The following is a 25,957-nucleotide window of genomic DNA, read 5'->3' on the forward strand; positions in this document are numbered from 1 at the left end:
AATAGTTTTCATTAACGATAATAAACTCAGTACTTGGTATTATTATTTTAGCTAACAAAAATATTTTTTCACTGCTTTGTTTTTCATTTTTGGAATAGTTTTTGTCTACAGTAATAACCTTGGTACTTGGTATTATTATTTTATCAAGCAAAAAATATTATTTTAGTTAACAAAAATATTTTTAACTACTTGTAAAACCGATATATCGGTCTACCTCTAGTTGCAACCAGTATTGGATAAGTTACTCAAAATAAGTAATCCACTACAAATTACTCTTACTTAAAAATGTATCTGATTACTTTACTGATTACTTCATCTGAAAATTAATCACATTTCTAATTATTTTACTTTTAAGTTACTTTCTAAATCACTTTTCCTAGAAAAGTTTTTGGTTTTCTGCTCAAATTAAAAACATCTATATTTCAACCTCATTCATTTTTGCACACCCTTCAGCTGTCACAGAAACGCTAACAGATGTACATGTGAATTCATATTTTAAATGTATAATACATATTACCTTGGCGCAAGTAATGTACTTAAAAGTAATTAGTTAAGGTAGACCGATATATCTCTTTTACCGATTAATCGGTGCCGATAGTTGCTTTTTTGAACTATCGGTTATCGGCAAAAATGAGTCGATAGTTGCCGATAGTTTTTTCCTCATTTAGTCATTTCAAAATAAGAGTCCCCGGTGTGTTTCAGGCTTATTTATACTTAAAATTGCCACATTATGTACCAAATCTTAATTTCTTCTAGTTATTATTAGGATTTTGGTTGAACAACAAACTGCATCTGGGATTTTATTAGTTTTTGTTAATGATAATAACCTTGGTACTTGGTATTATTATTTTAGTTAACAACAATTATTGTTTTAGCTAACAAAAGTAATTTTTCACTGCTTGTTTTCATCTTCTTAATAGTTTTAGTTATCAATAATTACCTGGTACTGAGTACTAAGGTTTGTTTCCACCAGTGTTATTATAGTTTTGGATTTTTAATCTGTTATTCAATTTGTCATTACAATTTAGTTTAGTTTTCACAGTTTGTCTGTTAGTTTTAGTTTAGTTAGTTTCTATTTTAGTTTTAGTATTAGTATTTTTTATGGCTGCCAAAGCTGAGTGTTTACTGGTGTAATTTAAAAGTCTAACATCATTAGATTGCTCAGGGCAGTCTTGTGTTACGTCTATCTAGTGGTATTTTCATGTTTAATGTGGATTGTAAATGTTGCACATTTTATTATATAGGGCGAATATGGGCAAAGTGACAAAAGATATTTAAACTTGATCCACATTGTATCCATATATTTTTCATTAAATGATTATAAATCATTACTAAACTAATCTTTGGGGAGTATACAATTAAAGGGATAGTTCACCCCAAAAATTCAAGTTCTCTCATCATTTACTCACCCTCATGCCATCTCAGATGTGTATAACTTACTTCAGCTGAACACAAATGAAGATTTTTAGAAGAATATCTCAGCTCTGTAGATCTTCACAATGCAAGTCAATGGGGGCCAAAATTTTGAAGCTCCAAAAAGCAAATAAAGGCAGCATAAAAGAAATCATAGGACTCCAGTGGTTAAATCCATGTCTTCAGAAGTGATATGAAAAGTGTGAGTGAGAAATAGATAAATATTTAAGTCCTTTTTTACTGTAAATCATGACATCAGCAGTCTCCTTGGCAATCATAATTTCAAGCTTGATTATATTTCCCAGAGCCATCTAGCACTCTGCAAACTGTACTAGGAATTGTAATCGAACTTGAAATCATGATTGTTCCTGTAGACTGTAATTGCTAGACCTACAGTGAAAAAGGAGTTACATTTTGGTCTGTTCTCACCCAAAACGATTAGATCACATCAGAAGACATGGAGTCTTATGGATGACTTTTATGCTGCCTTTATGTGATTTTTAGAGCTTCAAAGTTTCAGACCCCATTCACTTGCATTGTATGGACCTACAGTGCTGAAATATTCTTCTAAAAATCTTCGTTTGTGTTCAGCTGAAGAAAGAAAGTCTTATACATTTGGGATGGCATGAGGGTGAGTAAATAAGAGTTTTAATTTTGGGGTCAACTATTCCTTTATCTTTTTGAGGTTTAAAATTGATGATTGGTGTTGCAGAACTCATTTCATGACCACAGGTGGGAAAAGCAATGGTAAAGAAAAAGACAGAAATTTGAGGTATATCTAGTTAAGCTTATAAACAAGTAAAAGTTAACTTAATGTTATGATGTGAAAGTGTAGAAGAAAATATACAAATTAATTTCAAATAAATATATTTTCTAGGGAATATTTTTTCCTCTGTCCCACTTTACCATTTTTGGTCTTCAAAGGTTCTACGTTCCCAGTATTGAATATTTTTTAATTTGTGCTTTTGACTAAGGTAGAAGACGTCCTAAGCTTTCTTCAAAGGTTTAATGTTAGGTTATGTGTTGTTTGGATCATAATTCAAAGTGTCAAGAAAAGAAAAATTTCCAAAATTGTCCCACTTTGCCCATATTCACCATATTATGTCAAAAACTAAAGCTAAAATGATTTTCGGTTTTATTCAGATTCTAATTTCGATATTTGTTTCCCCACAGACACGCACCTAGCCAAACATCCCGTAGTTAGTGATTTTTGTGTGATTGAGTGTGTGTACATATATTAGGGTCTTCGTTAACAGAGCAGCACTGTTCAGGAATGTTTGCCTTTCCTGCCCTGTTGGAAACAAACTGTCTCTGTCGCTCTCTCTCTCTCTCTCTCTCTCTCTCTCTCTCTCTCTCTCATACACCCTTCCCTCACTCCTCTCAGAACCTGTAGATCTTTTCTGCAATCTCATCCAGTCTGTTGTCAAAATTAGCGCAGGCCAGTAAGCTTTAGCCGTGTAGAGTATTACAGGTTTATAGTTTATAGTTTGAAAAATGAAGAGTAGACATCTTCCTCCATCGTCCTCATCCTCCTCTGCTTCTCTCTGCAGTGGGGTGGCCAGATCGGACAGCAAGATCAGTGCCAAGGCCCTCTTCGGTAAGTGAGCTGTATTTTAAATTGTGTGCTTGTGTGTCCAATGTGTGTGATTGTACAGTTCTTACTCCCTTTCTGACATCACGTCCTGTTTTCTGTGCCTGTTTGCTCTCTGTTTTTGAAATGCCAGTCAACACGTCACAGTATAATATGTAAATCCACTCTTTGTACAGTAGGACATTTGCATGAGTATCACACACACACTCACAGTGGGCAGAGGCTGATCTATTAGTACTGCAATTCAGCTAAACCATAACAATCAAACATTTGCCAATCAAATGAGTGTGCCAGGATATTTCTGACCTCACAGTAATGAGACTGCACGAGAAAGGGTGAGAAAACAAACTACAGTTTGTAAAACAAAGTAAGGAATAAGTCACGGGAGGCTGTGCATTACTGTGATTTTACCACAGTTGAGGGGATGTTGTTGGGCACAACGTGAAGGGCCTAAAGCTCTCTTTAATCGTGGAAAAATCCCTGCATGTCCTTGAGTGGCTTATTATTCTATAAATCATTAATATAGACTTAATTGACAAAGTAATTTGTTACTATAATCTAATTACCTTTTAGTTAAAACAAGTAGTGATATGTATTCGATTTTGAATTCTTGTAATCAGAATACAGTTACTGACTTTCAATTTAACTAATTACTACAGGTCAACCGATAGTGCATTTTGCCGATACCGATAACTAAGGTGGTGGGAAAGGCTGATAACTGATTAATCGGCCAATAGTCCAAAATGAATACAATCCGAGATCCAGTTTTTTGTTCAACCAAAATCCTAATAATAACTAGAAAAATTAAGATTTGTTACATTACGCGGAACTTTTAAGTATAAACAAGCCCGAAACACACTGGGGACTCTTATTTTGAAGTGACTAAATGATGAAAAATCTGCCGATAGTTGCCGATAACCGATAGTTCCAAAAAGCAACTATCGGCACCGATTAATCAGTAAAACCGATATATCGGTCTACCTCTAGTTGCAACCAGTGTTGGGTAAGTTACTCAAAATAAGTAATCCACTACAAATTACTCATTACTTCTCTAAAAATTACTTTACTGATTACTTCATCTGAAAATTAATCACATTTCTAATTATTTTACTTTTAAGTTACTTTCTAAATCACTTTTCCTAGAAAAGTTTTTGGTTTTCTGCTCAAATTAAAAATGTCTATATTTCAACCTCATTCATTTTTGCACACCCTTCAGCTGTCACAGAAACGCTAACAGATGTACATGTGAATTCATATTTTAAATGTATAATACATATTACCTTGGCGCAAGTAATGTACTTAAAGTAATTAAAGTAGACCGATACATCTCTTTTACCGATTAATCGGTGCCGATAGTTGCTTTTTGAACTATCAGTTATCGGCAAAAATCAGTCGATAGTTACGGATAGTTTTTTCATCATTTAGTCATTTCAAAATAAGAGTCCCCGGTGTGTTTCGGGCTTGTTTATACTTAAAATTGCCACATTATGTACCAAATCAGATTATTTTCTAGTTATTATTAGGATTTTGGTTGAACAACAAACTGCATCTGGGATTTTATTTATTTTGGACTCTTTGTCTTTGTCCACCAGAATAAAGAAAGAATAAGATTTTTTGTTTTACATTCTATAAATCAATTTGAAAAACTATTTACTGATTAATCGGTTATCGGCCTTTCCCGCCACCTTAGTTATCGGTATCGGCAAAATCCACTATCGGTCGACCTCTAGTGGCAACTAAGGGTTATTTTGATAACCTATTCATCTTCGATTATTTCTTTGATTAATCAGATGATAAAAAAGACATATTTGTTTCGAGTGAATTTAATAAAAAAACACATTGTGTACAAAAAGGTTTGAAATATAAATGTTACAATGTATATTGCATGTAGTGTGTATATATATATATATATATATATATATATATATATATATATATATATATATATATATATATATATATATATATATATATATATATATAGTATTATTAAAAATGATTAAAAAAAACAAACAAAAGCTCAATCAAACAAAAGTTGTTAATTGTTTTAATTATTGATTTTATTGTTTAGTTGGTAGTACTAATATATTGTCTGTTTCACAATGTCTTAAAACATGGCTCGTCCAATTGGATTTTAGAACCAGAAATATTATTAAATTGCTTAATTTAATCAACTTGACATCGAATGAACCCATAGTTTTATAAAGCAGGGTGTTTATCCTACTGCTGTAGTCATAGCTACTACATGTGTGCCTCTGGGGTGTGTCTAGGCCTAAATTTACACACAGTCTGCCTCTGTGCCCGGCCGGGTGTGTCTGGAAAAGGGAGCAGTACGCTCAACCTGTTCTGACATGTACATAAAAGACACTTTGAAATAAAACTGAGAATGAAAGTAAGAGAGGGTAAAATGCAGAACAAGACAGAGAGTTATTTACTTCTGTCCTGAAATTACTTTTATTGTTTACCTGAAGCTCAAACCCTAAAAGGACCTTTGGTTCATGGTTTAATGTAATAAAACCTGTAATAAGAAAGAGACGCAGTTCATTTTGACAGATGATCGATGAGTTGTAGGAGCATGTTCACCTAACATGGCCTAACGCTGTCTGTGTAAATCTCTAAAAAGTAGTCTAGGTCATATTTCACCTCAACACGTAAAGAAAAAATAAGAAATTATATTTTGCACAAATTAAAATGAAGCCTTTTTTAGGACCATTAATCCTTTTTACTTCGAGACATTATTTTCATAACAAGATCTCATTACTGTACCCATAAGAAATTCATGGTTTTAGGTTATGTAGCAAATTTATCTCAGATGTTTCACATAAAATTACTAGGGCTGTCAATAGAATTAATTACATGGTATGCCGATTAATTAATCGCATATATATTTGCTGAGAAAGCCCCTAAAATAACAACAATTCAGTAATGATTAAATAATTTTATATAGTTATATTTAAATCATTATGAATAAACATATATTATAAAAAATAATAATTCAGATAATTAAAATGCATTATATAATCAGATGAGTAAAGCATGGATAAGACAATAAAAAAATTGGCTTTAGATTGTTTATTTCCATATTATTAAAGTTAAGCCATTCATTGACCTGCAGTTCACAGCAATCCATTTTTGCAACTGAATTCATCAATCAGTCCGAGATTAATTATATATATTTTCTAAGGACGTGTCAGTGCACACCTGTGTCAGATGGACGCTTTTGGAGCATCTCACTTTGGTTGCATCAAGTCATAAATGTACCGTTTTTAGGTCGCTTTGTCAAGTTAAATGTAGTTTGAAACTTAGAAAAGCACGTGTTAAGATCCATGTGATCGGATTTGCGTTCCATAAAGCTTTGTTAGAACTCAAGAACATGTTCTCTTCTCGAGCTGTCTGCTGTCAGTAAGTGCGGTTTGTTCTCTGTATAAGCTGCGCGTTGCCTATACAGCTGAAGTTTTGCTTACTGCCCCCTGGAGTAAACAGGTGGTACTTCAAGCTTAAATTTCTCAGATAGTATTAATATTACTTATTCGCTCCAGGGACGTGATTAGTTGTGACAATTTTTTAACTTGTTATTTTTTATATAATTAATCGCACTGTGAATTAATGCATTAAATAGACAGCCCTAAAAATTACTTAAATATACAATGTATTAAAAAAATACAAGTAAGTTTGAAATACAGAGTATAGAGCTATAAAATTATTAAATAACTGTAAATTAAATAAAAATAATAATGTTAAAAATAATTACTTATTAATTTTAATAAAAAATATTATTATAATTAATATATAATAATAATAATAATAATAATAAGTATTATTATTATTATTATAAATAACCATATTTATTCTTAATATTAATAACAATAATAAAAACCAATAATAATAACAATAATAATAATTATTATTGTATTTAATAATAATATTAAACTACAATAAAAATGTATTTATTTAAATCAAAATACATTTAAGGCAGTAAAACAAATAGTACCGTGATGCACAAATACGTTACTGTTTATATATCACTATTTTTATTTACAGTAAAACAATTTGCATTACAGTAATGAGAACTGAGAGGAAAAACATGCTTATTGACACAAAAAATTTCACAATTTCAAATGTCTTTTTACTCCTAAAAATAGACTTAATTTCTTTTAATGCAAAGTGTAATTTCTTATCTTTTTCTTCTGATTTTGGGGTGAAATATGACCCTTACATGTTCCTAACAGGCTCCATGAAACCCATATGCTTATGTGTGTGTGCATTTGTGCACCTTGTGAGTCTTGCATCATAGACACAACATGTTTTTAGGTTTTTGTGTGTTCTGCACTCAGCCAGCGTCCCACAGGTCGGTACAATTCCCTGCCAAGGGAGCGCACACACACACACACACACACACACACACACACACACACACACACACATGTTGGTGCAGCTATCCTTATGAGGACTCTCCATAGACATAATGATTTTTATACTGTACAAACTATAGATTATATCACATAAACCTAACCCTACCCCTAAACCTAACCCTCACAAAAAACTTTCTGCATTTTTACATTTTCAAAAAAAAAAACATTGTTTAGTATGGTTTTTAAGCGAGTTGAATTATGGGGACACAAGTAATGTCCTCATAAACCACATTTATAGCATAATACCCTTGTAATTACCAGTTTATAACCTAAAAAAAGTGCTCATATTCCACCCAAACACACACACACACACACACACACACACACACACACACACACACACACACACACACACACACACTGTAATTCAGTCAAACCTGATGCTTTTGGAAAGTTTCACATTTCTATTTGCACAGATGCACCAAGCCGTGCCTTTAAATCTGTTCTTGTGGTTTGGTTTTAAAGTCTCCTGTCCTCCTATTAAACTTCCCTTGCCATTGGCCCTCTGCAAACCAGTACATGCAAAAAACTCTCCCAACTATCACTCAATTCATGCTTTCAGACAGACCATGCAAATCAGAGGTGCTTCAAAGCCCACTCACTTATCACACCGGCATCTGATAAAAGAGAGAGAGATTGTCCGTTAGGATTCACTCGCTTAAGACACCGATGAGCTGCTCGGATCACATGCGTTTCATCTGCTCCACTCAAAACAGCAATGTAATACATTAATTTACTCTTTGCATTTGTTTTCTGTAGTTGTTTTTTTTTATCACCTTCTGTAATTTCCCCTTCCCTTTGGATACTCTGATTGGTCGGGAATTTGCTAGTGGTGAGTAGGCAAGTATACGTCACTCTCTTTGCATGCCGACACAAATTTCCCCTCAGGTTTCGGTTAGTTTTTGATTGCAAATATTTACTGAAAATGTTGGAATGGTGTTGTGAAACTCAAAGGACAGAGCAATGAGCATGTTAAAATAATAACAGATCTGTGCAACAAAAAAGTTTTCTGTTTCCAGAAGGGACACTGTAGCTAGTTGGCATGGAAACATCACAACAGCTGATGCTTGTACCTGGAGGGGGGTTGTCAGACAGGTGTTGTCACAAAAGAAACCAGAGTTTGGCTGAAATAGGATAGTGCATTTTAAATGCTGAATCTAAAGGATGATAGAAAGCAAATAAGAGTGAGTAAATAACGGGTGAATAAATGTTAAAACAGTTAGCCCTGTGAATTACACTGAAAGCTACAGTTTCTAATGCTTAAAATGGTAACATATGTAGATTTTTATAATTAGCGAGAAAATAAATGTCAGTTTTAAGACACTTGTGCAGAGAGTGAGACAAAGAGAGGGCGAGACAGATAGCGTTACTTGAACCCCAGCAGTCACTTTAGGACAACGGTTTACATGACGTCATGTGTGTGAACGTGTGCTCGGGGGCCAGAGGCTTACACAGGACTTGAATGTTGTCTTTTAAAAGTCACATATTACAATTTGGTGTTGCTCTACGCAGTGTAGACAACTTTTTAGTTTTTTTTAGTTTTGCACATTATGCCATTTACATTTCAGGGTATACATGCTGTCACGAATACTTTGTCGACTTAAATGCAACCTGGTCTCAGAATCACGTTACTGTACCTACATTATTGCAAAATTATTTTTACGTTACTCTTTGTACGTATTGCGGCAGTTTCCTGGTGAAATGAACACAAGAAGTGCTACAACAACAATTTTATTCACTTTCATACAAATTAAGAATAAAACGGCAGATTATCAGTTCATAAACGCATATTTTTCACCCTGTTCCTCACATAGTGATATCTGAAGACATCTAAACACTTTTACTATAGCGCATGACATGTACATTTTAACATTGCATTATATAATCAACTACAAGCTTAAGTGTGATCAAATTGCACGGTAGCTCAACTGATAGAACGTTGCACTTGCGACGTAAAGGACCGGGGTACGAGTCCTGAAGAGCCTGTGAGACGACACGTGAGTCGAAAGTGTCATCTCACTTTTTCTTTTTCTGACTCTATTGCTTAGGTTAAGGTTTAAGGTTTAGGGTAGGGTGTAGGGCTGGTTGTTGATACTGGTAGATTTACAAGTATTAACATTGATATGTAGAACACGTACTTAATCGATACTGTCTCTTTAAGACTAACGGCATCAGCCTGTAAGCGCGTATAACGAGAGAAGACGTGCATGGTTTCTTTAGCCCATCCATGTGTGATTAGAATTAAATGTCTATTTTTGTGTTGTTTTTAATCAACAACTGACTGTAAAAAACAGAAACATTATTTAATGACATATGGATCCGTGGATCTCGTCTTTGGACACACAGAACGAGTTAAACCAAACTTTCAATCTCATCACTCAGTGAAAGGACCTTTGTGCTGATAACTTCTCCACTATACTACTCAATCACATGTGAGTGAAGTCTGAACATTTACTAGGCAGTGGCTAATCATAGACCTTTTTAGTCGCATAGCATGAGATTTGGTTGCACATGCGAGTAATTTGCATTATAGAGGGTTGCAAATCGATCTTGGTATTTAAGAATCGATATCAAGATCGTTCAAATGAAGATTGCGATGCATCGGAAAATAGATATTTTTACCCAACCCTAGTAGGGAGGTAGTTTTTGCTGATTTAAAAATCGATAGAGCATTAACCTTAAAAACCTCATCTGTTTGGGAGAACATTTAACTCGCTTTTAGCGCCACACAGTGGACATTTTACATCGGAACTGCCGCGATACGTGTAAGGAACCACGTAATATCAATTTAGAAAATGTCGCCACAGTAACGTAATTTCATAAGATAAAGCTGCCTAAATGAGTATGTTATGGGGAAAGGAGAGATTTTCAGTTTAAATTGAAAAGTTATGTGCTTTAATTGTTTGAAAATGTAACTTATGTATGATGGGGTAAAAAAAAACAGTTACTCGTTTAATCTGACTGTGTAATACACATTACTTGAAGCATATTGCCACCAACATTTGCAAGGATTTTGCTTTTCACAGATCCCAGGCTATACACAGTTTTCCTGAGCAACCACTAGCTGGCACCATGATGATACTAATTGCCTGTTTCTGGTCTGGAGACGCAATGTAAATACTAATGATGGGAAGATCGGATCATTTTACTGACTTGGATCTTTCTGTCTCATTCAGCAAAATTAACAAATCATTATTCAAGTCATTTCGTTCATTTGAGCAGAATTAAATTAAAATGTTAATTTTTCAATAGCCAAATCCCCCCAACACGTCTACTTACACAAACGTTGATTATAGTTCCAATAAGGAAAAAATGATAATGCAGCAAAGGACAAATGATGAGAAACAGAAAGATTAGTTCACCTCTGGAATCTTCTTGTCCGAGTCGTTCATTCTTTTGTCACGTGACAGACGTCTCGGACCAGATGACTCGAGAGGTGAACTAATCATTTCTGTTTCCTGTGTGAGCAATGCATAGCGTATACGGCTGTCACGTGACAAAAGAACGAACGACTCGGACCAAAACAGTTGAAAGGTGAACTAATCATTTCTGTTTCCTGTACAGCGCCTATGCGGTTTTCACGTAACAAACAAACGGAGTTTGCGCAATGCACATGCGCGGCCAACGTAAAATTAACGAATCACTCTCTGAGACTACTCGTTCTTCTGAGTCACATAAAAGATTCGTTCAAAATGAACGAATCACTCTCTGAGACTACTCGTTCTTCTGAGTCACATAAAAGATTCGTTCAAAATGAACAAATCACTCTCTGAGACTACTCGTTCTTCTGAGTCACATAAAAGATTCGTACAAAATGAACAAAACACTCTCTGAGACTACTTGTTCTTCTGAGTTACATAAAAGATTCGTTCAAAATGAACAAATCACTCTCTGAGACTACTCGTTCTTCTGAGTCACATAAAAGATTCGTACAAAATGAACAAAACACTCTCTGAGACTACTTGTTCTTCTGAGTTACATAAAAGATTCGTTCAAAATGAACAAATCACTCTCTGAGACTACTCGTTCTTCTGAGTCACATAAAAGATTCGTTCAAAATGAACAAATCACTCTCTGAGACTACTTGTTCTTCTGATTCACATAAAAGATTCATTCAAAATGAACAAAACACTCTCTGAGACTACTTGTTCTTCTGAGTCACATAAAAGATTAGTTCAAAATGAACGAATCGTTCATGAATGACCCATCACTAGTAAATACTACTGAAATGAGCGATCCAGAAAGAGAACAACGACCAGATATTTTTTTTAGGAAAAATTAATTTGGCTCAACTTGTGCAGTTGTTGGCTGACATAACAACTCAAAGTAGTTAGTGATATCAACGTAATTAACCTCAGACTATCGCTTCATTATCTACATACTCAGGTGAGGCACTGTCAATAAAAAAACGGTCATCTCGACTCTATAATGTATCAGTACTATAGAGCCACATGTTTTTTGACAATTTAACAAATGTTATACCTTAAACATTACATTACCCATTAAGAATTTATGCCAATGCGAGTGAAAAAGAAATTGAAAGCAGTAGAATAGTGGAACACTTCCGCGTTCAGGAAAAAGGTGGATAAGGGTGGGACAGTCACAACAAAACTCTGTTCTCAAGTAAACTAATCTTAAAGGGATAGTTCATAAAAAAATTTTTAAACGTCATCCAAATTGTATTTCTTTCTTCTGTTGAACACAAAAGACATTAGGCTGAATGACTATACCTCAGTCATAATTCACTTTCACTGGATCTTTTTTCCACACAGTGAAAGCAGGGGGCAGTTCTAGGGTCAGTGAATATTCAGGACTTAGCTCAGAACTGCACTATGAAAGAATTTAAATTTTTGGGTGAACTATCACTTTAAATCAGGTGAAGTATGAATTCATGAATCATCATTGTTGACCTGAAATCGCTCTCTGTGGTGTGAGGGTGGAGTTCGACCCGTGAAATGTTTAGCTGTCTCTCATTGTGAGCTGTCGACATGTTGCGAAGCGTTTGGAGTAAATGTCAGGCATGAATAACGCATGTGCACAGCTCGACTTTCACAAAGACACCCACGGAGCGAACACCCCACGCTTCTGTTAGAACTCCCTCCATCCAACAGGAAAAGAGGAAAAGAGAGTGAAGAAGACTTCCTGATGAGATAGAGACAGAGATAGAGAGAGATAGACTGCAACAAAAAGAGAGAGAGAGAGAGCTAATTGGAGGATGAGCAGGGATGACGGGGGTGTTAGAGAATGTAATGCTGATATCTGATCCCGTAAAGCAGCTGATAAGAACATGTGCTCATTTAGAGGTAATGATTAGCTCTGGTCACTTAGCCTGAGAGACTCAAACAGGGCGATGATCCCCTATCTCTCTGTCTCCCTCTTTCTCTGAATTCAATTTTAGTTTAGTGGGCTTTTTTGGCAGGTAAAAATCTGTCTTAGTATTGCCAATAATATGTGACAACCTGCCCTATTATGACATAAGAACACTGTTCAACTTTTAAAATCTAGCTTCATTTTAAAGTTGACCCTTGCTTTGATTTATGCCAGAGTGGTTTTATTGTGTTCACTTGTTTACTCAACAGCTATGGCAAAATATGATAATACTGGAGTTTTGGTACAGAGCGTAGAATTCAAAATTCTACACAGTAATAAAATACTACTCATCAATGGCACTGCAACACTGCTGCTATCAGCGGTGTAAAACAAACAGCGTGACCAGTTTTGTCCACCTATCGAACGAATGATTCTTGAGTCGGTCCTTTTGAATCTACAGTGAAAAACATACAGCGTGACCAGTGTAGTCCGATTCCTGAACGAATGATTCTTGAGTCGGTTCTTTTGAAACTACAGCGAAAAGCATACAGCGTGACCAGTGTAGTCCAATTCCCAAACAAATGATTCTTGAGTCGGTTCTTTTGAATCTACAGCGAAAAACATACAGCGTGACCAGTGTAGTCCGATTCCTGAACGAATGATTCTTGAGTCGGTTCTTTTGAATCTACAGCGAAAAACATACATCATGACCAATGTAGTCCGATTCCCAAATGAATGATTCTTGAGTTGGTTCTTTTGAATCTGTTGCGAAAAACACATAGCGTGACCAGTGTAGTCTGATTCCCGAATGAATGATTCTTGAGTTGGTTCTTTTCAATCTGCTGTGAAAAACACACAGCGTGACCAGTGTAGTCCGATTCCCAAATGAATGATTCTTGAGTCGGTTCTTTTGAATCTGCTGTGAAAAACATACAGCGTGACCAGTGTAGTCCAATTCCCGAACGAATGATTCTTGAGTCAGTTCTTTGAATCTACAGCGAAAAACATACAGCGTGACCAATGAAGTCCGATTCCCGAACGAATGATTCTTGAGTCGGTTCTTTGAATCTACAACAAAAAACATACAGCGTGACAGTGTAGTCCGATTCCCGAACGAATGATTCATGAGTCGGTTCTTTGAATCTACAGCGAAAAACATACAGCGTGACCAGTGTATTCCGATTCCCAAATGAATGATTCTTGAGTCGGTTCTTTTGAATCTACAGCGAAAAACATACAGCATGACCAATGAAGTCCGATTCACGAATGAATGACTCATGAGTCGGTTCTGTTGAATCTACACAGCAAAATATATAGAGCTATCTCCTGAACGAATGACACTTATCAGCCGGTTCTTTTTACTGAATAACTTATTGAACAGCTAGTCATTCATTTTGTGAATGACTTGAAATGACCCAAGAATTGTTACTGTGTGTCATTTTTTTTTTTAAACAATAGATAATATGTATACAATATCTTAATTAGTCTGTGTTAACACCTTTGCAAGAATCTGTTCTGATAAAATATCAAATAATCTCATCATTTGGTAATTGCCAATTATTTATTTCCAAATATAAATGGAACCGTTAAGGAGCCAGAATCATTAAATTCCTTACGATTCCCATCCCTAATTTGAATGGATTCATCACCACAACAACATGCCATTCGTCCATTGCAGCACTGCTTATGCAACTTTTTCAAACATAACATTGTGACCTTGTTATCAGTATTCTCATGGCCGAGCCATAACCAGACCTTCAAGAAAACTGTAAACAAACTTCAACGCTAAAAGATGTTTCCTAGAGAGAATCACCTTTGATAAAGCCGTTTAACCTTGAACTCAACTTAATATGACTGTAAAACTACTTTTAAACCTCTTTAAAAGCCTATAGGCGACTCTGAGGGGCTAGGCGGTAGGAAAGAAAAATCACAAATGAGATCTATTTAATATTTTAATTGTTTCTCCTAGACAGCAACAAGATTAAACGGAGAGCAAATGCTTCTCAGACCTTTTCTTTTCAGAAAAAGACCGCTAGAGTTTCAGGAGATCTCAACAACATCTGAAACTATACTCAGATTTGCCAAGATACCGAAGTCTGTGATTTAAACGACTTTTAGATGAACTCTCAATACTCTTACTGTATGTCAACAATTGTCTTAAGGAATTTTAGGAGAAACATCTTAAAGACAAAGTCGATACTTTTAATGAAACATAATTAAATCTCTTGAGGTATGAAAGAGAAACCTCTGAGCAATAAAATCTGGGCGAAACCCAAATAAGTTGAGTTGTTCTGTCTCAGCTAAAGCGAATGTTGATGGTTTTCTGAAACATGTAACACAAAACTGATTTATTATGCTGTTGTAAAACAAACCGCGATATGATATTGAAGTCACAGATGGGGGAAGAAGGGTTTTAGTGAGTGTAACACAGTTTGACCTTTGACCTCGGATAAAAGTGACAGGTGAATCACAATTCCAGCCTGTCAGAACATTTCCTGTTTGCAAGTCCGTCAGTGCGGAGCGTTGCTGCTGAGAGAGACCATGGATGTTTTTAACACAGATGTATAGACAAGAATTTAATTCCTCCTTGGTTTGAAGGGTAAGACTAAGAGTTTTTACCACTGAAATAGCAAGTTTAAGGTTGTAAAAATCATGGATTCTCATTAGACTTTGACTTGTAAACAACATTGAACTGGCTTGTTTAGTGCTGCCTTTTGCTAATTTATTGAAGCGTTGTTTGTTTTCGATTGTTATAATGTTTACGTTGACTGGTATTTCACGTTTTTTTTCTGTTTGTATGCATGAAACTTTTCTCTCAAGTGATCTAGCCTGTCTTCTGATGCCAAAATGTGGCACTACTCAGGTTAGTGTGTGTGAATGTGTTTGTGTCTGTTTGTTTGTAATGTTTGTCTACACATTCAATGTAAGACTTATTTTTATATCTTCTTCATGAAAATGTGGACGCTTGGATAAAATGACATAACCACATCCACTAAACTCAGTTCTCAGTTTCTTTACGTCATTGTTTTCCAAAGTACGTTAATGGAGAGCGTTTTCAGAAGTCTCCAATTTCGGGGGAGGAGAAGGGCGGAATCAATACATTTTCCAACGAAAACGTGTTAGTGTGGACGTAAAAACGTTTGAGCTCTATAAGTGCATCCTGTATGTCCATGTTTCTTTCCCACGGCATTTACAATTTGTTTTTTGTTTTGTCTCAGAACAACGAAAGAAATACTCAAACTCAAACGTCATCATGCAAGAGACGTCACAGTACCATGTTCAGGTAAGTTGATGCAGATGTCTTTGTTTATTGTCTTTAAATTATTTTTCATCGCTCTTTGATTAGCTGATTCTTGCTGGCAAGCATTTGGTTTAATATTTAACATGATTCATCTGATGACTTGATATTGTAATAAAGCAATCAGGTCACTTGATCACAGCAGAGATTTATCATGGCAGAGTTAGCCAGCGACTCCATCAGAACTGAGATAACACAATCTGCATGCTAAAACCTGAATTAGCTCAATGGTCCTTCTGATTGGAGAAAAAACGTTTACTCATTGCAACCTGAAAGAACCCAAACAGAACTTATTTAGACATGTGAAAGTATGTCATTTCCACATTAGCTTCAAATCTGATGGCACTTTAAGCCAGTCTTGACTCAAGACGTTTTGTTTGCACTTTAGTCTAATCTAGATCCATCATTTTCCTCCCTCTTTTTCTGACTATCACCTTTCACTTATTGTAAAGACTGTATTGTCTCTTATCTCACTCTCACATACTCATACATCAAATTGATAATACACCCACGCCAGTTGCAGTCGTATCAGGTCTCGAATGCTTACACCGACTCTAGATCATGGCCTAATGCTCTGAGACTCAGCATGTAAGACTTGTTACTACCAAATATATTTTATTAATTGATTTTTGCTTTAATCAACCCAGATAAAAAAGAGCCAACCCCCAAGTCTCTATGATTTTATTGGGGGTCCCTTTAAACATTAATAATTATGTAATGGCATTCAATGGTTTTTTGGTTCAGCAATGTGCTATAAGGAACCCAGAAACCAATATTCTGATCTGTAGAACCTTATATTAGCTCTAGAACCATATAGCAATTCAAGAACCCAACCTGATTTTTGCGTGGCAAAATGAACAGTAGAGGCACTACAACAACAATGGCTTTTATTCACTTTCACACAAATCACAAGTAAAACGGCAGATTTATAAACACTTACTTTGCGCCCTGTTCCTCACACAATGCTATCTTATGACATCTAAACACTTTCACTATAGCACATGGCATATTTGAACGTTTACATTACATAATCAACTACATTTACGAGCTTGTTCGAGTGTGATCAAATTGTGCAGTAGCTCGACTGATAAAGTGTTGCACTTGCGATGTAAAGGACGAGTACGAGTACTGAAGAGCACGCGAGTTGACACGTGAGCTGAAAGCGTCATAGAAGCACCACAAAATGACTGGTTGTGTTTTTCATCTCACATTTGCTTCTTCTGACACTATCGGTTAGGTTTAGGTTTAAGATTTAGGTTAGGGAGATCAGTTTTGTTGATTTAAAACTCGATAGAGTGTTAACCTTAAGCGTGAACATTTCGCCTCGATACGTGCAATGAACCACGTAATATCGCCACATTCACATAACTTTTATGAGATCAGATTGCAAGAGACATATATAGCCAAAAAAGGTCCATGATAAGATGATTGTTCTTTTGGAGAACCTACAAAACCTTTTTTTTTTCACCCAATTTGGAATGCCCAATTCCCAATGCACTTTTAAGTCCCGTGGTGGCGTAGTGATTTGCCTCAATCCGGGTGGCGGAGGATGAATTCCAGATGCCTCCGCATCTGAGACCGTCAGCCCATGCATCTTATCACGTGGCTTGTTGAGCGCGTTGCCACGGAGACATAGCGCGTGTGGAGGCTTCACGCCATCCACTGCGGCATCTGTGCTCAACTCACCACGCACCCCACTGAGAACGAACCACATTATAGCGACCACGATGAGGTTACCCCATGTGACTCTACCCTCCCTTGCAACCGGGCCAATTTGGTTGCTTAGGAGACCTGGCTGGAGTCACTCAGCACACCCTGGGATTCGAACTAGCGAACTCATCTTTTACCACTGAGCTACCCAGGCCCCCGAACCTACAAAATCTTGTATGTATATGGGTGTATTGTGAAGTGACCTCATCTGAAGTGTCTCCTGTTAAACTTACACTAGCACACTTAAACAGTACCTTTGGAAACCAGTGACCTGCCCTTCTTCGAGCAGATTTTATTAGTTTCTGTTTGCATTCAATTCAACACAAGTTAGAATAACAAAGGAATTAAGTTTAACTTCCATTTGTGCAGCTGAAACTTGGCAGGAAATGAATCCTCAGTTAATTAAATAATCTTTTTCAATATATATGTGGTATATATATATATATATATATATATATATATATATATATATATATATATATATATATATATATATATATATATATATATATTAGTGCTGTCAGTCGCTATTTTTTTTAAATTGCGATTAATCGCATAATTTTCATAGTTAATCGTGATTAATTGACTCTAAATATACTTCTTTTTCTGTCAAAATGCATTTATTACCTTCTTAGGAAAGAAAACAAAACAATATGTAACAATATAAAGGTTTATTAACATTTTCCAAACCAAGCCTTTCACAGTATAAAGATAGAAATGCACTAAAATATCACCAATTCAATTAACATTAAACATTTAAAGTCTAATTAGGAGTTTGACTAATTGAAAGAACTAGTCCCCACATATAGGTTGCATATTCATTGCAATGACATTAAATCACATTCAGTTTCTTAAACTTTCATCCTCCACAATATTAATCTGCCGGTAGACTGTGGCTATCCGCTTTGTTGCAGCAATCGTGATTCATGATTTGTGATTCATGATCCGTGTCAGGGCATCAACACCAGCGTCAAGCGCTGCTTTAAACTCCACATGAAAAGCGCTTGAAGACAGATATGTCTCATTATGCGTTTTGGTAATAGTTAAGGCTTGACGTGCTTCTGTGGTAATTAAAATGTGCCTTACATAGGCTGAAAAATACTTGATTTCTGTCCCTGTTTTGTACAACAAATAGCTTCAAGAGCTCCTTTTTCAATAATTTGATTACACACTTGTGTGTGTTTGTGGTGCGTGCATCAGTGTAATGAGTCCGGGTGGACACACTGCAAATGTTCCGCCTTTCCAACCAGTTTTTATGCTGTATTAATGGCAAATGTGTTTATCGTGATTAAGAAAAATGTACACGTTTAACCTTTTAAATCAATTGCATAACAAGTTAATTTTACAGCTCTAATATATATATATAAACACAAAAAAGATATATGTGTATACAGGGTTGTGGAGTAATGGCTGTTAGTACTGTGTTCCACTACAGTTACAATTTTAAATAATTTTATAATCAGAATACAGTTACATTCAACAAGTATTTTAATTACTGAAGAGATTACTTGGTCTTTTATTGTAATTTGTTTAATTTAATATTTAGTCTATTCAGCTGGAAAACATTTATCCATATAAATGATGCGATCCGAGGAGCTTTTGAACAGCGCTGAAACACTTTCTTATGATTTGTTTCCTTCATTTGAGCGCTTTCACACTGTTGTGAGTGCAAAGGTGGATACGACGTCACTGAGGAACTTTCCTTTGGGAGTTTAATAGAGTAGCTTTATCATCTTTCTACAGCTTAACAAAAAACAGTTAGAAACGCTTTGACAGATGAAACATAATTACAATAAATACACGATTACAAGCCTTGTCAATGTTTTTTTACAAGAAATGCTAACCAATGTAGCCTTTAACATCGTATAGAAAGCTACAAATAATATATTTTCTGCCTCATTCTATGAACAGAATCCACATACGATCAGAGAAGGATGTAGTTGTGTTCACTCTGTGGGGTTTTGAAGTTTGGAGTAACAGAAATAGTTAACTTTGTGTAAATTGTCATGTGAACATTTAGCTTTATGCTAAGCTAAAATGCTATTTCTTGCCTTTACATGCATCTGTTACCAGGAGTGATTATATTTTATAATGAATACTTTTAAGACAATTCACGTTAGAGTATAACTTTGTGTCTCTGGTAAGACCTTTGATATTAGGGCAAAGATGTACTGCAAAAATATTATTCATAATGAGAATTTAAATATTGTCTTCCTGTAAAAATATAAAAAATCCTTAAAACAAGATACATTTACTTGAGTAGCAAAACTCAAGAGAATGTATTTTTACAGTGAAGTGTATTTTCTTATTTTATTTACTTGTTTATGGTCAAAACAAGTAAAAATCTGCCATTGCTGAAGAAGTAATCAGAAGTATTTAAATTACATTTCTGACCTTAACTAATCTAAAGGAATATGTTGCAAATGACATTTTACAGCATGTATTCTGTAATCTATAGCAAAATACTTTTTAAAAGTAACCTTCCCAACCCTGTGTGTATACTGTGTATATATATATATATATATTTATATTATTTTTTATTTTTTTATCATTAAGAAAGTAAAGCCTATTTCAGTAGGATCAGTAAGATTTTTCACATTACAGTAATGATAATGAGATGTTTTTGCATTATGCTTAAATATTATGAAAATAATCTTAATGATCCTAAAAATTTGCATAATTTTCAAAATGCAATATCATACCTTGTTTTAATTTTTTGGGATTTTTTGACAGGTTTCATGAGATTTAACTCTGATCAGACGTGTCAATAAACGTGTTTGTGGTTGGATTATGTGTTTAATCCACAGCGCCCATGCTGAGATCACCTACCTTTATACAACCTGTCACGTATTAATCTGCTTATTAATCATGCATGATGCTCTAAATAATATGTTCTCTTTGATGGGTGTAAGTTTGCATTAGGGATCACTATTTGACACATAGTATTGTGTGTATTATGACACTAACATACACCCACAACCAATCACACACACACACAAACACACAAGGACTGAAGTGGATATAAAAATATTATAGGGAGGTGTGTGCCTGAATTACTCATTGTTTTAAAATGACAAATCATTCGTCTAAGATGTTGGTACAGAGTTGCAACATCTTTGTCTCTATATACAAAGAAACAATGGAGAAAATACAAAGGTGTGTCTCAGAACATGAGAACATTTGTGTGCTGTCCTATAGGGATATTTACCATACAATGGCCTGCTTTGACGTCTTAGTTTCCACCACAGAAAAATTGCATATGAGATCTCTTTAATATCTCAGTATTATCTCCTAGACCTGCGTCTTATTTACTGACCACCCGCAATTTAGTTTAAGCATGCACACTCAGCGCCGTGTCTTGAGTATTTAAAATACCTTGCCTGATCTGCATAATGCCTTTAGTAAACCAGGCGCAGACAGGCACTTAAATAGGTGCTTTTACAAGGCGCAGTTAATTCTTAGTGAATCCCCTTCTGTGTGTATTTGTGTGTTTGCAGCATCTCTCCACGTTCATCATGGATAAGACAGAATCCATTGCGACGGTGGATGATGCCATTAAGAAATTAATCCTGCTCGACTCCAAAGACAAAATCTGGACACAGGAAATGCTGCTGCAGGTGACGGACAAATCCATCAAACTGCTCGATTGTGAGACCAAGGTGAGTGTGCATGTGATAAACAAAATATCAAACCAAGTCTCATCTGCAAACAAATGATGCATGCTTTTTTTTTTTTAGAACTTCACTTTTCCACCAATTTTTGTTGATTAAGGACAGACTTATTAGTCGTTTTGTCTACTCGAGTAATCAGTCCACCACTTTTGTGGGCTGTCTGATGAATTAGACGCAATGTATCGTCTTTTTGTCATGTTTGTGTATAGTTGGTACTGAATTTTGATCTGTACGAAACGTTTAGAAGTTCAAAAAGAGTCTTGCCACACAATTATTGTGTTTTCTTGATACTCGATCATTTTGAGTGAATGTATGAAGTCAGTTCCCCTCAAGTTCACACATGTTTCTTAGCAGATCGTGGAAACACGAATTTGTGAAAAGAGTGACAGACATATGCATGTTCCACGCCTTTGTCCGATTAACTAAGCCTGCTTTGACCCAGATGGTTAATGTAATCTGATCTGCCGGAATGGGGAGAGTTCCATCCGTGTCAATCGTGTGAACCGTATGAAATAAGTCCGATTAGTGATGTCATTAGTCAGCTAATATCAATGTGACTTCCAACACTTGCACACCTTTGACCTCATTAATCATTATCACCAAGGTTTACGTATGAACAATAAACACAGAAGAAATCCTATTATTTATCTTATTTAAAATCTTATTTAATGCAGTTGCATTATTCAAATTGAATAAATGGTTTGTATATCAAATTTTGCAAAGAAGTGTATCTCTTTTAATTGAATTAATGTTCCTCAGTTCATCGATCACACATTTTTTTGGCAATCAGGTTTGTTTATGTGTTTCCAGACTAGACTAGCATTATTTTTAAGGACATTATACTCAACGTGAAATGGCATTCGCAAACCTAGAAATGTCACGTACTTCTGAAACATAATATTTAACGAGACAAAAACTTTTATCTATTGGGAATTTAATGCATTGTGAAAGTCGGTGAAAGTCCATACTGGAGCCTGACCTGAATGTAAGTCGCCACCCGTTGGTTGAAACTTAAAGGGATAGTTCACCCAATAATTAAATTTCTGTCATCATGTCATACCAAACCTACACAAGAGTGAATGATGACCGAGGCTGTCACTTCCTAACATTCTGCTCAACATCTCATTTTGTGTGCAAGTCATATATAAGGATGAGTAAACAATGACAACATTTCCATATTTGGGTGAACTATCCCTTTAAGCGACTTTGGTGACATCAGCCAAAAAAGAAAGTTATTTCAGGGGTAGAGTTATTATATTTTGATAAAAGATTACGAAGAGAAGCGTTTATTTTACTTTGTAATAATGTGACTGATTAATCATTTGCAAAAAGACCAGGATGGTGTATGAAGAAATGAAGTACTGTAGCATCTGTTAGATATTGTTTCTGTCTATTAGTATTATACTATATTGTATTTGTTTCAGAATTCTCATGATCACTGTTTCTCTCGATGTTATTAGACAGCTGTACTACTGTTTCTCTCTCTTTCTCTCAGGAGGATCTTGAGGTCTTTCCTGTGTTTACAGTCCAGCACTGTCAGACGCTGCTGAATCAGACGCGATACCCCTCCGTCCTGCTGCTCGTTTGTCAAGACAATGAACAGCACAAGCCAGACATTCACTTCTTTTACTGCGACGAGGTGGAGGTGAGACACACGCACAGAACTAGCATACTGCTTACTGCATACTGTGTGTGTACTGTCTACTATTTTTAAAAATAGTAAACAGATTTGATTTTTTAAAGAAATATTTTGGGTTCAATACAAGTTAAGCTCAATCGACAGCATTAGTGGCATAATGTTGATTACCACAAAATTTTTTATACTTTTCTTTAAAAAAAGCAAAAAACGAGGTTAGCGTGAGGCACTTACAATGGAAGTCAACGGGGCCAATTTCTGGAGGGTTTAAAAGCAGAAATGTGAAACTTATAATTTTATAAAAGCACTATGAATATATATTTCATATGACACATTTTTTGACATTAAACTGTTTTTAGTACCATTAGTACTATATATGATTTTTATGTATCATATTTAAAGGTCATTATCCTCCTGAGGCCCAGCAATTCATTTGTGTGTAGGACATTTGTTACTGAAGTTTTTCTACAGGGGTATTATCAGAGGACTCTCTGGGCTTTTCAGAGATACCAAATGTTTGAGAGTTTGGCCATGACAACTTCCTCTCCGTAGTCTATAAATATGGATTAAAATGTATCACAGTTCAATTCAGCACATCAAATACAATATGAACAATAAACAGTTTTTATCATATGTATTTTATGCACCAAACACTATATTGATATTTAAAAAAGGGATATTGTAAAACTTTTTTCACTGGGTCTCATGAACTTATGGTGAGATGACATCATAATAGCTTGTAATGTAAAATAATGAGATGTTTATAATGACAGAGCAGACTGCAGATATGAAAATACACAGAAATATTAGTTCACACTTTAAATATATCTTATAAAATGTATATGTCAGAATTTTCAAAGCTCTGTGATTTTTTTGTGGTGTGCATGAATGTAATTTAATAGTGATTGAGAGATTTTCCTCAAAAGCCTGTTGTATCATATTTGATACATGGATTTCAAAGGGGCTTTTTCAATAAAATAATATACAAACTTTTAACCAGGCACAAGTTGCTTATATTCAGCAAATACTCATTTTAAAATATCAGTAACAATATAATCATTACAGTCACTTTTACTTTATAAAAATAAGCTATCATTTATCCCAACATAAGAGTCACTTTTCACAATTTTAAATAGATCGATATAAACATTGAAAGCACTTTTTTCACAAATAACCACTAGATAGTGCCATAAACATGTGAAACTTACCATAGGTTATTTGGCTCGTCAGCTTGAACAGAGAGTGAAACAGGAGCCATCAAATGTTGTGTATCATATTTGATACACACGGAGTTATAGAGTTATAACTTGTGTATTATTTGAGCCGTATAGTTGTTGAAATCATAGTGTTACAGTCGTTTTAGGGTTTGTAGTGTTACATCGTCATATCAACCACGTTGTATATTTGTATATACTGTAATTTTACACAGAAAAGGTTAGTAAGTGACTGGCTATACTTTTGAAACAGTGAGTATTTTAACGTTTACGGATTGTCCCCATTCACTTCCATTGTAGGTGCCTCACTATAACCCAAATTTGTGCTTTTTTTTAAAGAGAAGGAGGAACGAGTCGAAATTATTTTTGTGGTAATCAACATTATGCCACAGATGCTGTCATTTGAGTTTAACTTGTATTGAACACAGAATATTCCTGTAATTGTCATTGCAGCATGTACAACTAATTAAGTGTGACACAATCCTAATATTAACCTATATTATTTCAATACCAATAAAGGAGTGCTTTTTTCATCATTTATAATGCTATATAAGATTAAGAGATTTTTATTCTTATAAAAACACAAATTAGTTAGCAAAACTAAAGGTGCCAGATTAAACACGATGCGCATGTCATTGTCGGAAAATGGTGAATCGGGAATAAGCTGTGTCATCATCAGAGATTATGCAGCTGCTCTGGGCACTTTGATGGCATATTTCATGGAGACGAAGCAGCAGTCAAACTTTCTAACTGGCATACATTGCATCAAGCTGGCACTGATTGGTCTGCACAGTGCTGCATACGACGAGTAGTGACCAGTCATCATCTCAGGAACAAATAGAGTTATTGTGCATTTCTAATCCAATTAAAAACTAATTTTGGCAGTCCAATCGAATGAGTCAAAAAGACGATGTTAAAAATCGCAGTATATATCACTTCCATTATAATTGGAAATGTAAAGTCTTACATTTAATGCTGTGTGCTCTGTTTGTAAACAGTACAGCTGTGTCCTAATTTGCATACTGTCAGAGTATGTACTGCATTAGATAAAGAATGTACTCCTCAGCTGTTAAAAGAGCACGTAATTTAGGTATGCATGTGAATAGTATGCATACATTCCTGGACACACTTCATCTGGGAATGTGGGCATTGTATATATGACGTAATATATATGACGTAATAAACAACAACTGTGAAAATAATACACTTTGGTTTTGTGAAACAAGTGCAATTTAATCACAGTGAACTATTGTTTTGGTATACAGTGTATATACTGTAGCACTTTACATACAAAAATAAAATTTGCATACTGTGCACAGTAAATATAATGCATACAGCAAAAATAGTATGAGTAGTATGACAATATGACATTCTGAACATGTCCATACATGTAATATGGTCAAGCTATCGGTCTGGTTGAACTTTATCTTTCTTTCAATTCCTACAGTCAAGTCATTTTTATTTGTATAACACACATCGTTTTAAAGCAGCTTTACAGAAAATCATACATTAACAAAAAAATGAAACTGTAATATCTATAAAGTCTTACAGTGTAGTTTGATTAAATATGATTGTAAATTGTGTATATAAATGTAATAATTATATAATAATTGTATGTAGAACCCCAGTGAGCAAGCTGAAGGTGACTGTGGCAAGGAACACAAAACTCCAATAAGATGTTGGTTAATGGAGAAAAATAACC

General features: G+C 35.0%; 1 protein-coding gene across 2 annotated transcripts in view; it reads left to right on the forward strand.

Annotated features, from left to right (window-relative positions):
• Nucleotides 1-25,957, forward strand: part of LOC127435797 (epidermal growth factor receptor kinase substrate 8-like protein 2) — a 64,149-nt gene that overhangs the window by 20,533 nt on the left and 17,659 nt on the right. For both annotated transcript variants that reach the window (XM_051689505.1, XM_051689506.1), the window contains exons 3-6: nt 2,964-3,010; nt 15,945-16,009; nt 21,232-21,393; nt 22,901-23,050. In XM_051689505.1, the coding sequence (XP_051545465.1) occupies nt 2,964-3,010; nt 15,945-16,009; nt 21,232-21,393; nt 22,901-23,050 (424 nt within the window). The remainder of the gene's footprint in view (nt 1-2,963; nt 3,011-15,944; nt 16,010-21,231; nt 21,394-22,900; nt 23,051-25,957) is intronic.

The sequence above is a fragment of the Myxocyprinus asiaticus genome, chromosome 46 (assembly GCF_019703515.2).
Source record: "Myxocyprinus asiaticus isolate MX2 ecotype Aquarium Trade chromosome 46, UBuf_Myxa_2, whole genome shotgun sequence".
In the NCBI taxonomy this organism is placed as follows: Eukaryota; Metazoa; Chordata; class Actinopteri; order Cypriniformes; family Catostomidae; genus Myxocyprinus; species Myxocyprinus asiaticus.